The sequence below is a fragment of the Trachurus trachurus genome (assembly GCF_905171665.1).
Source record: "Trachurus trachurus genome assembly, chromosome: 13".
NCBI lineage: Eukaryota > Metazoa > Chordata > Actinopteri > Carangiformes > Carangidae > Trachurus > Trachurus trachurus.
In genome coordinates, this window is record NC_139892.1 from 26,817,471 (window position 1) to 26,834,580 (window position 17,110).

Consider the following 17,110-nt stretch of genomic DNA (forward strand, 5'->3'; position numbering starts at 1 on the left):
CACAGTCTAGGTGTCCTGGCAGTGAAATCCAGTCATCTTTCATCTTGAGCCTAGACTTTGCAACTGCCAAGAGCCCTGCCTGTGGTGTTAAAGCTGCTCTCTGACTCATCAGAGGCCAAAAGGTCATAGATGTAGCTGAGGGCAAGGCCTTGACGGGCCTTGAAAATCATCAATAAAATCTTGACATAAGTCAAAAAAAAAAAAAGTGAATGGTTGCCAGAATGGGTTTAATGTTACTCTTGCTCTCACTAAGTCCCAGTCAAAAGCCTTGCTGGATGGCATAATGTGTTTTGCTTATAGGCTAAAACAAATGAAGAAAATGATAGTTAGTAGGCAAGAAGATATAAAAATGTGTCATCTGTATTAGTTGAGCAGTTTCATTCTGGCTTCCCAGAATAGAGAAAATCTTCACTGGACAATTATGCCACCCCACATTTAAATGCATAGGGCCGGATTTACTAAAGGTTTGCGTGTATTAAAACGTGTGCAAACGTGATTGCATGCGCAAACCAACACGTTCTCACTCCCAGTGCGTCAACAGTGCGTCAACAGCCTGACGGCCTTAGGCCCCGGACAAATACATTAAACTTTCAGCCTTATAACCCCAAGGATGTAGACGTTATTAGACAAAAGGCTTCTAAATCTAGGCTTTGAAGGCCGAGAAACGAGCCTGGACGGTCAGCTGTGACCCTTCTGGAGGTCCGACAGGTCTGAAATTCTACAGAAACTTTGTCCCTAGTGCTCTGAACAAAATCAAATCAAAATCTCAGCTTCCCGCATCAAAGTCTTAGTGATTTATTCAAGGAAACAGGGTCAAAAAGGTTAAATTTAACACTAATCAGTTACCTCTGACCCTTGAATTCATAATAATGTTTTTCAGATAAAAAATAAATTTTCACTCATTGAATTAAAAATTACATTAAATGTGATGTGATGTGGACCAGAAAGATGCTGGTGAAAATTATGAAAAAAAAGAAAAAAAGAAAGAAGTCAAGCCAACTTTTATGCACTTTATTGTTGAATTATAACAATATAGCACCCTTTTTTTTATTCAATGTTGAAAACAAAAAAGATGTTAAGACCTTTTAGTTACTAAGAAAATAATATAAGCTCAATTTGTTTTATTTTTTCATTTGCTGGTAACAGCAAGCTCAACCAATTAGACACGTAGCTGATAAATATGAGGATTATGGGTAATGTAGTGCTTCTCCGTGATATGACATTGGCAACAAAGCGTGTTTTCTTAAAATAAAGTTGATGTTACACAGGGCTTTTGGACTCAGCAGAAGCACATAATATTGTTACACAGTCTTCCTTGGATGGTTACAGCGTTATGGCTAATAATCAGATCTTTCTTCAGAATATTGATTAAACAGAGCAGCTTTTTGAACGCGGAAGTGGGAGTGAGAACGTGTTGCGCAAACACATGTTGAACCTGATCTACTAACCGGACGCACCGAGGATTGCGTCTCTCAAACAGGCAAAATAGCACGTGTGATCCATTTAGCATGCTTGCCTTGATGAATATGTAAATATGGGCGTTTCAGCCAGAACGTGCAAAATACTGGGAGGAGTAGATGCAAATAGATTGATTTAGCGAGGGCAATGTGATTTACCAAACCAGGAAGAGATTGCGGTGGCTGTTTTAGCGTCTGTATTTAGCACGTCTGAAAACCATTTACTGTACTAACTGATACAACTTTGCCAAAACGTATGCGTTTATTGGTTTGATACCTGTCAGAGCCCCATGATCTTACATCTCTGCATTTCCTCACGTCTGGGTAATTCTGTAACAGTTTTTCAGCCGTGTTAAAAGTCTTTTACGCACCGTTACGCACGGGGCACGTCTGTCCTGCAGTGCACTCCTCTCCTCTCCTCTCCTCCCTCTCCAGTACCTGGCTGCTCAGCTCCGTCTCTCAGTCCTGGTCCCGGACTGAGACACGTCACCGCTGCCTTCACCCATCTTTGATCCCTCTGGTCAGTGGTCAGAGCGTTTAGATCCGTGTGTCCCACCTGAGCTCTCTATTAATCCACTTGATCATGGGCGGCACACACACACACATATTATAGGCGTGTGATTGTCGCTGCAGCTGCTGCCTGTTCGTCACTATGACGAGTTGTGCCCTGTAGCGATTTATGTTTATTTATCTAAACAGAGCACGAGAGAGATGAACACACATGCTGTCATTGTAGCCTATGCATCGGATCAAACGTCATTCTGTCCCTTTGTCCGTCCAGCTCTCTGTCCACACTCCATGGCGGAACACGTGTTTTCATTTAGCGGGTTACTCTTAGTAGATCACCTGTTTTGCGTGCACTAAACAAACACGCAATATTTTAGCGGGCGCAAACAATTTAGCGCCCGCTATCTGGGACCTTAGTAAATCCGGCCCATACTGTATAAAAGGTTATAAGCAGTATGAAACACATTCGGTTAAAATGGCAGGAAATTCTGCTCTGTAAACTAAACTATAACTCCAGAGTGTCCAAAAAAAAAAACAGCCACAGTGGCTATCCGCCAGTAATGTAGTAGTAGAAGGAAACTGCATGACTGTAACATGATGTCATGGGAATAAATCAGGTCTCAGAATTACACCTTGATGTACACCTCATGTAAAGAAAACTGTAGAAGAATCAGGGTCACCAGCAGAAAATTCCCAAAGGTGCTCACCTTTCATCTCTGCCTGCTCTCACATGAAATGATCAAACATGTTATCTCCTTGATGTTCAGTGAAGAGCACACACCTTTGCAGAATACTTCATTTGTTAGCACCGAGGGCTGCTTTGAAATTATTTTCTCCAGTCATTGAGCTAAAAATCAACGAGTGTGTGGGACTTTAGCATGGAAGGTCGAGTCAAGGTCAGACTTCTTCACAGGAGGCTAGACTATATTGTAAAGGATGTAACGCAGCCATTAGTCCCAGAGTTATTTACAACAGTGAAAGCAGTTGGTTCTCTAACCTACGTGAACTCTGAAGAATTTATTAGGTATGATGTCTGGTGCGCTGTCTGGTTTATGTGTCAAATGTGATCAAATGTCTATTCGTTCGTGTGGAGAAAATGACTGAGTGTAGAGGGAGGACGAGTTCTTCCAGCACAAATAAAGGTAGGAGCAGTACCACTGAGGATCCAACAGGATGTTAAGAGCCACGCTCTTACAAAACTTCACACTGAGTTGGTACACAGAGATGTCTGTTTTTGTCTCACATGGGAGACAGCGAGCTCTTGTTCCCTCCACCTTGGAAAACACACAGCAAGAGGCCTGAAGTTTTAATTAAATGGAATATTTATACACTGTGGATGGATGTTCAACTTCCCTCTGTCTCAACATGCTGGCAAATAGGCCACACAGCATTAGCATTAGCCAATTAATTACAATTTTGTCAGGTCTCAGCAATTGCAGTGATTAATTATTATGTTCCCAAGAGTATATTGTCTGTTTAAATACCTTGTGGGTATTAATGCAAGACATTCAATTGTCTCTTCCAAACATTTGGTTTTGAGATTCATAGCCTTCACCTTTTTTTTGGATTGATCTCCCTCCAAAATGTGTTACAAGTTATTTGTGTAAGTAAATCACCTACTACTTTGTTTATGCAAAACAACTTCCCAGGAAAGAGACACCGTGACATGTGACACGAGGATTTGCGATAAACAATGAATATGACTTAAATATATATATTTTTTATTTTACCACTTAATTTTACTGTCAAAATTGAAATAAACCTCTTGACATTATTTCAATAGCCTTAACCTAAACTGTCTCATCAGTTTATTCTTGGTTGTAAACAGATGAATAATGATGTGCGTTTCTCTGAAACAGTGATTTAAAAAAATATCAGGTAGCTGCTATAATCATGGACCGGGATAATAAAGACTTTAAAGGACAGACAGAATGTATTATCTGTTTCTTATCAGCATTTCAGAAATTCAACTTTCAGTATGGACACGTGTGATTTGCAAAGAGAGGTTCTCAGAGGGCATTTTATCATTGGCAGGCTCTATATGAAGTTGCAGTTACTCATTAGCATGCAGAAGGCAGCGGAGCACCTCCAACATCTCTATTTGCAAAGAAACCCTTGTAAAATCAAGCACCAGAGGTGAACTTGCGGTTTGATAAAGTGCCTAGAATTCATTTCATATGAATATTGATAATTGTTATTATTTGGTAATGAATGGAGGCATTGGTTATTTCTTGAACCATTTTCTGAGTTATTTGTTTTCTTTTTATCCTGCCTGCAGTTTACAGTTTATTCTGCAGTGGTGTGCTTGACTGCTCTCCAGCCATTCATCAAGGCACTGCTTTCCATTATTTGGTGCAGTCAGCTGAAACTGAGAAAGGCTTTTGGGGTGGTATGGCTCATTCTTCCTCTGCTAACTCTCTGTTCTCCTCAACAGAGATGTTCCTTGAAATTCTCACCTTATGCCATGCATCAGTAGTCATTACACTAGTCAGTGAAATAATACATGCAACATGGTTCTCTAGTGAACAAATTTTCAAACCTGGTTTTCATATCAAAACACAACCAAAAGATTTCCACGTCATCAATAATGATGAAGCATTTACATTCATCTGCTGAGTCTCCAAATCCCCCCTTTAAGTGCAGTCAGACAGATTTCTATCTTCCACATATTCACGTTTTCTAGATACCCACCCAAACCACAAGACTCTCAAAAATCAATAACCTAAGTATCATATTCTTGGCTTCTAATATTGTCCGACTCAGATTCCATCAGGCTCCAGTCTGAGCTGCATTCTGATAACAGCATGAAGAGAGGCTAGTCGAGATGAAATGAAATAGTTTATCATTAATGCACACTCAACAGCCAGCCATTATTCTGAACAGCTGTATTCATATTTATACGCCACACCTGCTGCACAGACAGAAATATCTGGAGATGAAGAGTGGACATCTACATCGAGTCTGTGTTTGTTGCAGACATCTGTTTCTGTGGTTCTCCTTTTAGAATCTAATCATCAAATATTTGTGTTTAGAATAAAGATGCTATCTTCGCTCCGCATTTACATTTCTACCTCATTTCAGCCGTGCAGGTAAATATTTGATTCATGAGGCAGTGTCACTTGATTCTGTATGAAAGTTGATGTCACGGTGGAGAGATGTGTCAGCAGCATTCGGTGTGAAGCACAGCAAACAACTTGACTAATCTGGTGTGTGCTGACATTGTGACTGATGATCGGTGTGCTGGTGGCCCACCTGAATGTGGACCATAATCTCCCAGCTCAGAGTGATATTGCCAGTTCTTTTTTTTTTCCTCAAAAAAAAAAAAAATTAAGTTCTCAGATCTATGTGACTGTTTTCAAAATAAATAAATAAAAACAGCAGCTCTCACATCCATGTGACTGTCATAAAAAATATTGTGAAAGGCGCAAGCACTGCCAAGGGACCAATTATAGCTTTAAGAGTTCGGCCCATAAGCAGGCTAGTGTTAGGATTTTTTTTGATTAAAAGCACATACACACACGCACAAAAAAACGAAATAAAACAAACAATAAAATAAGCTGAGACATTAATTGAGTAAGTTAAAGTATAAAGTAAAAGAAAAATGTTCATTTTCAGTTAATCAATTCATGTTTTTCATCTTAAACCCTCCTTCTGTGTAGGGCCTGTGTTACAGGGTGACTGTAGAGTGGCTGGATTGGAGAGAGAGAGGGGGCCGGCAAGAGAAATAGCAATGTGACTTATCACATAATATTGATTTTTTTTCTTTTACTATAGCACTTAATTACATTCATGGAATAAAGGAGAAGAGTTTCCAGAATTAAAAAAAAACAACTAATAGTATTCATGTTTCACTGGGTGCCAGATATTTTCATCAAAATATCTCTGGTTATTTCATCCTCACCTCACCTATTTGCTGTCATGGCACGCAGGGTGCATGCTGTCTAATGTAAATATGTGCAAGCTGTGAACCCGCTGCTGGCATTGACTCAAAATAAGTAACTACCTCTCATTTACTATAATAGATCTAAAATGCTAGGAAGGAGGATACAGTGAAGCCTGCAAGTTCTTTAGCTTGTGACACTGATATGCTTTGTGTTTAAGGGATGCTTTGTCCTCCCCTAAGGCATATTGCAAAAGTGCAGGTTTATTCCTCATTTCATCACTGCACTTCAACTGAGTCGTCTTGGATCATCTGTGGAGCAGGCAATCTTCATACCTCTATTACTTCTCTCAGAACTGTTTGTTCCCTTTCACTGGATTCACTTTTATGGGAAAACACAGCTATGGCTCAACATGATCTACTCTAACTTGCTTTTACCTAGAAGCTTTTATTGTATCTTTCCTTTAACCCTGAGTAGTGGAGCTCAGTTGGTTTACTGAGTTTTTGGTGATATTTTTTAAACATTTCTTTCTAAAATGTATAAAACAACTTATTTGCAACTTAGCAGTCTATGGCAGGTTTTTACCTCATTTACAACAAGGTAATAATGGGTTGATATCTTTCAACAACCAACTGCACAGCCACACAGGTGTTGTCATTTAATTAGACTGTTGCACAGGTTTAAGCTCTGTAAACCTACAAATGTCCCAAATGACCACACATTGCACATTTCAAATAAAGCGCTGTGTGCCCTGTTTCTCTCGAAATAGGAAAAAGAAGGAAAAAGGCTTGGCTGTTTTAGCCTTAATAGTTGCAACAAAACTAATGGACGTTTTATACAGCAGCGTAGCCTACGATTTGACTTGTTGTGGAAGGGAGAGCACAGGTGAAACTAATAACTTTAAAAACGACACAGTTGCGTTCGAGTGTCCCAGTAAAAGGTGACAGTGTGACAGCATGCGCAATAGCAGTAGCCTGGAAATGAAGCAGTGTAATTCAGCCCGCATTGATTTTGTTATTTATACCTGTGTTCTTTCCACTGTGCCAAAATGTGATGAAGGCCTATCGGTCAAGAGAGATGTCAATCAAACAGTGTGAACGGGGCTTTAACCCATTTTTGTCATTATGTTTTTGACCCACATTATCCCATCAATATTAACTTTCAGTTCGCCAAGATAAAATCTATGTGGTGGTTACAAAATATTTAACCTTCTTCTACTTGAGTTGTAAATTGTCACCACATATTTTCATACTAATTAAATACACTGTGGAATATCCCCCCCTTTGTCACACATACCTGAACATATGCTTCTTTAAAGCGGGGGCAGTGCACAGGTCCAGACAGCACAGTGGAGCGTCCTTGGAGCAGTTTGTGGTTCAGTGACTTTCTAGAATATTGTTTGGCATTGTACTGTTGAAGTAAAGCCAGCTGTCCTCCAATCACCATCTCAAAAAAAAAAGAAAAAAAAAAAAGCGAGAAATACACCCTGTAGTTGGCACTGGGGATTATGTTTCCACAGAAAGGACAGCATTTGCCACACTCTAGACTGCTACAGAATGTCAAGACAGTGGAATTTCATGAATGTATTAGGTGAAGCCCAGTTAGCTGCAGTGCACCCAAACCTGCACAAGCACTTCTTTGAAAACAACGCCTACGACGTGACTGCACTTCTGATTATGTGCACAGCCTTTATTGGCCTTGTAGGTATAATTAAAGGAAATGTCAGCAACAGGTTTTTGCCAAAGCAATCCTACATACCTCAACCTGCGGGATTGAGTGTTATATTCATTACTGTTCAGATTTTGTTTTGGGTTTTTTTCCCCCATAGCATTTCTGTGAATAGTGAAGAGTATACACTGGAGACAGACAGAAAAAAGATACTGGAGAGATGGTGGAGTAGATAGGAGTGACAAAAAAGTGGAAACTTGCTGAAACTGACAAAAACACCCACACATGGTACCCCACACACAATGTATTCACATCTATTTCCTTTTTTAGTATAATGACATGCATAGCTGAATTTGTTGGACGAGCTGACACCTAGCCAACTACATCAGAATTATTGTTATGATGAAATGGTGACGTATGCGTTGAGGTGATATTGAGTGATTGGGTGCAGTGGACATATAAAATAATATGCACTGTTTGAATCATTCACCATTGCTATTTATAGTCAGTATCACCTTCACCTCTGGTTGACAATGGCCTCCATCAGGACAATCGAGGTCAAGGAAGGTCCACAGACCTTTGGCAGTCCCAGCCTCCTCTGCTCCCCTGTGTGAGCCGGACTAATGAGGCAGACAGCTGCTCCCTTAGCTGAAATGTCCCTGTGGTGAACTGTACCTGTGAGAGGCAGAGACAATGTCACCTTCATATTCACATTATATGGAGAAACCAAAGCAGACCTGTGAAATCAAGAGAAAACCTGCATTAAGATTAGCTTCTGGACAAGTGAAATGCTCCGAGGCAAATACAGCAAATTCAGCTTCACCTGTGAACTCAAAGCTTTAACACAGTTGTTGTTTACTGCTGTCATCCTTAAAGGGGCCAGTCTGGTCTGGCTTATATTAACCTATACATTGTCTTCTCACAATCCCCTGTGAAAGAGTATTGGTTTTAGACATCTGTTTCTGAAGCTTGGCAAAGTTCAATAAAACACGGGCAGGATAGAAATGCTTCTGCAATGTAATTAGGGGACTTTGCTGAGACGACAAGTACAAATGTGGAATAAGAAGGTAAAATCCAGCAAGGCTGGGTGATTAGGCCTCATTTGGATGTCTTCTGCACACTGTGACGAGCGGCTGTTTCAGGGCAAGGCAGTCGCTTGGATCGAAGGCCCACAGTGTCTAGGATTATGTGTCAATTTACCACCCAGCTGCAGCTCTAGACTCTACAGCAGAACATGACTACCTCTAATTAGGCCATGCTACCAATTAGGGCCCTGCAATAAGGCAGTGAGGAAGGCGCTCTGGAAGAGTAAAACCTACCCTTGTTTCCGCCGTTGAAAAAAAAAAAAAAGATCCATTGTTTTCCGGCTCCAGCAGCTGTTGAAGGCTGAAGACCATAGTGACCAGACTCCCATTAAGCTATCTTTGGTTTAGTGTGATCTGATGAAGACATTTAATGTAATTGGGCGATATGATGACAAGACATGAACTTTGAAAGGTGTCAAGTCTGAATGGTACATTCAATGTAAAGACAGTAACAAGCAGTCAAAAACGACAATCTATTCATGTTGTTGCCATGACCTTAACCTCTGTCTCATAATCCCCCACAGGTACCCAAGGTCAGTTCCCCATAACTCAGAATGTGACGGTGGTGGAGGGGGGCACAGCCAACATGACCTGTCGTGTGGATTATAATGATAACACTTCCCTCCAGTGGTCAAACCCTGCACAACAGACCCTGTTCTTTGGAGACAAGAAAGGTGAGTAATATACCCGGGGATAATGGCCATGATGATAAAATGATGAGATATGATAAAGATGTCTGAGCCAGATTATATTACCACAGGAGTCGTCTTCATTAATTTTTCAAATTTGGAATCTACAAAATTGTCCCCGCCTGCCTGCCTGCCTGCCTGCCTGCCTGCCTGCCTGCCTGCCTGCCTGCCTGGGAGCACACAATTTTACGGAATGCAGGAAAAAAGACAGGATATGAGGGAAATGCATTACCCGTAATGTCGAAGCAGACTTTTAATGAATTTATGTCTCCATTGATGTCCCAGGGCACCAGCTAAACAGAAATAGACTGTTTCTGAATTGAACTTCTGTAATCATGCAACACTGACAGTGTTGTTTACAGCACAGTAACGCCTGTGGATTGTGAGATGATTGGGCTTAATTAGCATTTTAGCTGCCCTACATTTGTATAGCTGTTTGGATGTCACTTTGAAAAGGAAGCGAACTGTTGCAACCTCGTGAAACAAGACCGGCGCCAGAATGAATTATAATGTGCTCTCACCAGCCAAATCCAATTTAAAGGTGACAAAAGTCTGGAGTTGATAAATTGGAATTAGGGTGAAAGGGAGTATAACAGTGGACTGGTCTTGTAAGGGTTGGGGTTGTTCATCTTTCAGTGTTTCTCACAGCATATTACCCATTTCATTTATGCTGTAGCTGCTAATACAATATCATTGGTTCAGTGATTGAAGATGAACTTTCCCTTTGAATAACAATTGATGGGAGAGAGAGACGCCAGAGTGAACGAGCAGAATGAGAGTCACAGTCTGGTTTGAAGAAATACTTTCTCCCTCGCAAGTGATTGGATTCAATAATGAGGTCTAAGGTGTTTTATTAGATGAAATTACTTCCAAATACAATTAAACGAAAGTTAACTGAATCTTAAATAGATATTCTTGTGTAAATGGTGTGAATGTCCCCTAAGGATTTAAAATTCAAGCAAAAGTCATTGAGCCAAAGCCAATCTTTTTTGTATATAGTTATTTTTCTGTATTCTCTGGTGTACAATTGATGTAGCCTTTTAATATTTTATTTTGCACCCTCAATTTTGATAAATCATTTAAATCGTATCTTTTGTTTGTTTCATTTGGTTTCAAATGAAAGCCAGTTCCTCATCCCTTGTTAAATATTCTGTATCCACCTGTAAATCTAAAGCGCTGCTGGTATGAGCAGTATGTAAGGAGAGCCTCGAGAGCACAATATGCACGAGTCACTTTGCCCCTCTTAAGCAGCCATTTATATTGCATGACAGAATCCTTTTCCTGAGCAATGCAGATGACAAAATGAATGTAGTCCACTCAGCAGAGGTTGCCAGGGCTAAGTGTGGGAACACTTCCTCTCCATCTCCTTTTAAACATCCAAATGAAAAGCTTTATTGGCACAACTAATACGATGCCTGTGAGGCCATCAGGAGAAACGGGAGGCGTGGAGCAACATGAGCTTCATGCGAAGAAGAGGGTGGGACACCTGGGAAGAAATCTCTGCTGTGCCAAATCACCAGTTAATTGCTTGGCAGAGGGCTGCAACTGTCCTTCTTCTCCAGTTTGTTGTGCCGTCTTGTTGGAGCCAGAGAAAAATGTTAGATTCAACCTTATGCTACCTTTCAGTCCAACAACTAACTGCAGACTGGCTGAGCTTGAGGCAGGCTGTTCTCTCCCTTTGATGAACAGCTGGTCAGAGACTGCTGTCACAGAGTAGATTCGATTAATGCAGCTATGTTGCATTTTCTTGTTCTCAGTGTTAATTTTTTTTTTTTTTTTAGCTGCGGTTTAGATGAATCTTCCCTGTGCTTGTTGTACCTGTCCATTGTCTCTTGCCCACCTCTCTGCTTACAATAATCCCCTCGGGGCAACCGTGACAGCATTGCCATATGTTAGCATTTGATGCACATGCAAGTTTCCCCCACTCTCTCTGCACAAAGGTAGTTTGTCATTGGGCATAAGTAAGCCCCAGGAAATTCAGCTTTTACAGCTTTTATGCATGATTCAGAATGCTCAACACATAAGTAATGATGATAAAAATACATCTGCTGGCCTGTCTTAAATTAGACAAACGCTCTGTGAGGCATTTTTTTGAAATCTACTCTCGCTCTTTTCCTCAAGCTCGGTATTAAAGATAAGGGCATTTGTCTGGATGTGTTTGGAGTTTGATATAAAATAGTGGGGGAGGAAAAAGAGTATTAAAATGACCTTTTAAATCCTTTTGAGCAGCTACAGTAGAGTAAAGAGAAACATCTTTAAGAAAAAAAGAAGGAGCTGAAGTTCTGTATTATATCAATTGAGTTGACAGCTGCTGGGTAAAGTAAGACAAAATCTGATCTTTGCCCCAACTATAATTTGTTCCATTTTAATTCAGGTCTGGCAAATGAGAATATGAAAAAAGGCCCCAAAGAGTAGCTATTACATCCAAGGAGAAAAGGGATTTCTGTGTCTTTCCAGAATTTCAAAGGCACTGAATACCATTAATCTCATCCAGTAAAACTGTAAGAACAGCAAGCAAGTGAATGTGTATCTTTAGCATCAAACAGTGCTCATACACGAGTGCCAGTAATGGAAATCCTGCTTAAAATGACAAAATAGGTTGTCAATGCCTTTATAGAACAGCGTTTTCTCGCCTTTGTGGTAAAGGTTTACAGTAGATAAGTGTTAAACTGCATGTAAACATATTGTTATGGTCAAATCCACTAATCTTAGCATCCTCCTTCTTACAGTCTCACAATATGATGCCTTTTCTTTGCCTGATTACAAAAACCATAAACAGAGGTCATTTGAAGCACTGACTCAAACAACTCATGTCATCATGTTCCTGGTGAGGATAGTCTCCATTAATGGTGAGACTACTCCAATTAACCTTCTGCTAATTTAATCGCAACATGCAACAGTATGAGAACCACAGTTGTGCAGTATTAGTTTATAAACCTACTGGGTCCTCAGCAGGTAGGTCGAATTTAATCGTAGCAGAACATCCTACGCTGTGACCTAAACAGCAATGTCACTTCTCGTCAAAGACGTGAAGAGGTGTAGTTGCAGGTGGGAAGGAAAGAGTCAGCAGGTGACAGCTCAGTAGCTTCATGTATCATTGGTGAGAGCGTAAGCGATAAAAAGGGTCTCTATCTCCTCCTCTCCTGTAACAGGCTCAGTCAAACCTCAAGACAGCGTTAACCTTGCCGGATTCCCAAAGCCGATCCATATGGGTTCGACTGTCTCTGCACATTTGTCTAAAGCTGAACACAGCCCTCCTCTTATATCATGCCAGCTGGCTCCTTGGCATGCTCCTCCTCATCCATTATGTATATCCGAGTCTTGGTTGATTGTTGCCACCTCAGAGGCTCCAGACTACACTTTGACAACATGCAGATTCCAACGCACTACCGCCACAGACCTGAGACAACAGAGACAGATCGCGTTAATAGCCAGGCCAACACATCATTCATACATTAGGCCAATTAGTGGAGACTGTTGAAGGGAGCGGATCTGGGGTGGGCCACCATCACAAGGAAATCGATTTGGACCATATGTCTTTTGTAGAATTATCCCTTTTATATGTTTCCGGGGTTATGAATTATTACTACCGAGCAGGACAAACGAGAACAGAGCTGTCCTTTGCTGTCTTCATTATGATTTACTTCACTTTTGGCTTCTGTGGGAAAAGGATAAAACCTAAGTAGGGATGCTGTAGAGAATGGTAATGACATTTCTGAGACAAGCAGGATGGAGACAGAATCTTTTGTCAGATACCGTGAATATGAATAATGCAATTAATGGGAAGCAACTGCAGGTTGCATGTCAAAGGCAGATAACAAATTGATCATTTGATCTAGTATGTTCCTGCAGCAGGGGTATATGTACTATATAGTGCACACGCGCACACACACACACACACACACACGCACACACACATGTACGGTATACTGCAGAAAATTCTCCTCATCTCAATTTCATCTTTCCAAAGTTTTTGGTTCATCATTCATGACATTTAATTGGGGCATTCAGCTTGGATCGTAAAGGTCACAAAGCAAAATTGATCTTAATTGGCTTGTAGTAATCAAAATGCTGTTATGTGCTAAATGAATGCTCTAATGTGAGCATTAAAACATTCATTAGCTTGAGAGAATGAAGGATAATTACCAAGGATGCAATTACCAGAGTGAGCACCAATGAAAGCACAGTTAAACGGCCATTCTAGCAAACACACAACATTTGATGACGGATGTGTTGTAGGTGAGTATAGTGGACATTTACCTCAGCTCAGGTCTCAGAAGAAATCACTCAGCACTCACTTAGTTTTAAATTGACACAAGTCATCACATCTTTATTATTAATTATTATTAGTGGATGAAGATAAAACAGTGCACTGACTATTGAGTATATTGAGACTACTGAGAAGATATAATCTATATATTGCACCATTGTAGTAAGTATTTTGGAAAGAAGATACAATGTTCAAGTGTGGATAAGTGAAACATACCAGGACCTATCATTAATGGATGTGACAAGTGATGCCCTCCCACATTTTTTTTTTAATATCTTGAGAAATCTCTCTCTGATTTTCATGTTTTGTTTACATTTCAGTGACTGTTTTTACTGCTAAGAAAATGTAAAAAGGGTCTCATGGACACAGCTAATGTCTTTCTTCAGGGACTAATGGAGTTTTAAGTGTGCTGGGTTACCTTCAGCTTCACTGAAATGTGAATCCACCATTATGGCACTATACACTCAGATATTATCGCTAATGTGAAGAGCTGCTCCTGCGCTATACTGAGCTCCGTGCCACACTGCACTCTCATGTATAATGTATATTAGCAATTTAGAATAATGAAGCATATGTTGTATTTAAATTCCTGTAGAAATTTCACACCCACCTGAAAAATGTCTGGCTTAATTTCTGTTGCTGTTGTGTTGTACTGTAATATACCTTGACAACCCCTGGAATGGGTAAAACCACACTGTAAACCAGTAGCATTATGCAACCCCCACTGGCGCTTATTTTAATAAAAAAAAAAAATACATTTAGAGAATTCACATGGAAAAAAGAAATAAAAAAATCCCAGTGTGTACAATCAAGCTTATGTCAGTGGGCTGGAAAATGGACGAACAAAAATATATTCAGTCTCATTATTCACCACTTGAAGAGAGGACATAGCATAGCTGCTGGGAGAATTCCTTCTTCTTTCCTTCCCTCCTTCAAGCGCTGAAAATGAGTCCAATTTGAGGAGCATCTGCTCTGTGGGATCTCTGAGAGTGCGGGCAGTAACAATGGCACTCTGGAACAAGGCCCTTTCCTTCTCTTAATTGCAGCCACATGTGTGGTGGGAAAGAGCCCCCTGCCTGCACCACTAGCCCTGGAACACGTCCAGAATCGCCCACACAGTCACTGAGCGAGCACAGCCAGCAGCAAACACACTCTAATTGCAAAGAGTGGAGCCCCTGGCTGGAGAGCGTGGGGGTGCGCCAGGGCCCTGTGTTCTTGCTGAAGGACAGCTAGTGCTTTCACATTCCAGGACTGGCTCAAAGTGGTTACAGGCCATGCAAAAATGGCCAAATGGGGACACTCAGTATTGCGGATGTAACACATTTTGGCTGAACCCAAGAGCCGTCGGCTTGTTTCCAAGACTAATGGATAGATGTAAAATGTCCTTTTCTATCCGGATTGTCAGGAGATACTTCATCGTTTTGGATGCGAAACATTGGTTAACATCTGTCTGCTGCTCAGTGGAGTGCAAAAGCGAATGCCATGCGATAAGTGCTCTTCCAGTTCCTCCACTTCCAGTTTTATCGGAGGACAGAGCTAATGTGGCTAACAATCGGACTGGCAGCTTGTCACTTGCACGTCAAAACATTGCACCACATTGTAATAAAGCTTTTTAACAACTGTTTCACATGCTGAAACAGGTTCTTGGAGATAGCACATTCAGACAACTTTTAGTAAAATTGGCCCAGGGTTGTTAAAAGTGAATGTGACAAACTGCAGTTTTCTCCGGAGATCTCGTATTGGTCTTCTACTGACATAGTCGGTGGAGCAAAAGACCGTCGGGGAAACAAGACAAACATTACTTTGCATCAAAGGGCCATAGCAACAGTATCCCTTGCCCTTAGGGGGGACTAGAATGTCACTTTTACTGATTTGAGACAGCCTTGGTAAGGCCTCCATCACAGGAGATGTACTGCGCATTAAGCTGCCATGCTGCAAGGCTGTAGCATACACAAGGTCAGGGTGCAGATTTATGCTTCCTCCTAAGCAGAATGAACAGCACAAGACCTATCTAGGGTTTGGGGGAAATGAACCTTTTCATCACATTGATTTCCTAAAGCACCTGGAAAAAAGCTTTGTCAGCCGCTGGCATTTGGGTCTGATTGTGACAGATCTGCTCACAATCTGGGCCTCTAGCCTGAATTGGATTCTAGTAGTATGGTTCCCTGGCCATATGCTGTTTGAGTAATAGATAACACTTGTCTTTGGGTTATTCAAACCTTTGTACATCTCATTCTATCAATATGTCATTGACTCGCATGCTTTCTAGTGCCAGTGGCCATCTAACAACAATACATCATTCAAGTCCATATTTTGTTTAACTGTGAGTTGTTCCTCAGTGTCTACTTCAAACAATTTGAATCAGTTTTCAGCCACTGACATTTAGATTGAGTTCTGTTATGATGGTAATGTGATATTGTTCAGATGAAATGAGGTGCAGTCTATTGGGTACTTTAAATGTCACTTGAAATTTTTAGTGGTCTGTAGTGTATCTGACCACTGTTTGGTATTTAAACTCATATTCCACTGAGAATCAGTGTTAAAAGGGCTTTTTAAAAAATTGGTCATCTCAGTAAACAGCAGCTGTCTTCAGCTTTAATGTTAGTTTCACTTTATATAATGACAAACACTTTCCCCAAAGGACCAAATCAAAAAACAATCCATTTGTCCATTGTACACATCCATGTGTTCATTTTGTTGTTGAAGTAAAACTAAACATCGTACTACTGTATAGAGCTTCAAGGATGTCAATGAAGCAGCAGCCTTATTTTGTCAGTGTATTGTTTTGCAGTAGTTGTGGGAGTTTCTTTTCTTCTGTCTTGTCAACATGTATTATTTGTCACAGACATAAATTCAAGGTGATCACAGCTGCAAGAGGAAACTATCACTTTTAATGCCAACAGATTGTGAGCATAATACCACTTTAACCAAAGGACGTCAGTTTTTGCCTCAACACATCCCTTTTAGGAAACAGTCATACCATTTATCAGTATCTCCAAGGTGTTTGCACTTTGAGGAACAGGGGGTTGAGAAGAAGGAGAGAAGCTGGTCTGTGTCTCTCCCGTCTTTCCTCTGTGCGTTGCAGAGATAGAGGGATAGAGGCCAGGGGAAGTACAGTATGTCATCTTGTCCAAGGCTTTGATCCTCTCAGCCTGTACTTTCATATCTTTTGAGTTCCTGTACAATGTTTGCTTAGACTCCATCACCTCTCCAATGCATCCAACCACCAAAGCGTTCGCCGGTTTCTGCCTGAGCCTCTGGGCATTTTCAAGCTCTGTAGTGAGGATGCGTAACTACAGTACACAGAACATCAGGCAGCTTTGTTTCAGGATGTGGTTTGCAACAGTCTGACTATCAAATGTTTGTATTAAGCCCCATAGCACATAATAAGCTGGTTCTCTGATGGCACAGCTTGTTATTAAATTTTAATTCTGGCTTGAAGATTGTTTTTATTTACGCTACACTTTATTCTTGGATAACAAAGAGTCTCTAATAAGAAAGTTCTTAGGGCCAGCAATATCTTTGTAGCCTATCTTTATTTTTCCTCTTTTTT

General features: G+C 40.7%; 1 protein-coding gene across 1 annotated transcript in view; it reads left to right on the forward strand.

The window, feature by feature from the left end:
- The window catches only part of cadm2b (cell adhesion molecule 2b), a gene marked incomplete at its 3' end in the record, with an annotated part of 165,163 nt that overhangs the window by 129,028 nt on the left and 19,025 nt on the right, over nucleotides 1-17,110 (forward strand). The window contains exon 3 of the mRNA XM_083984521.1: nucleotides 9,123-9,272. Coding sequence (XP_083840647.1) covers nucleotides 9,123-9,272 — 150 coding nt within the window. The remainder of the gene's footprint in view (nucleotides 1-9,122; nucleotides 9,273-17,110) is intronic.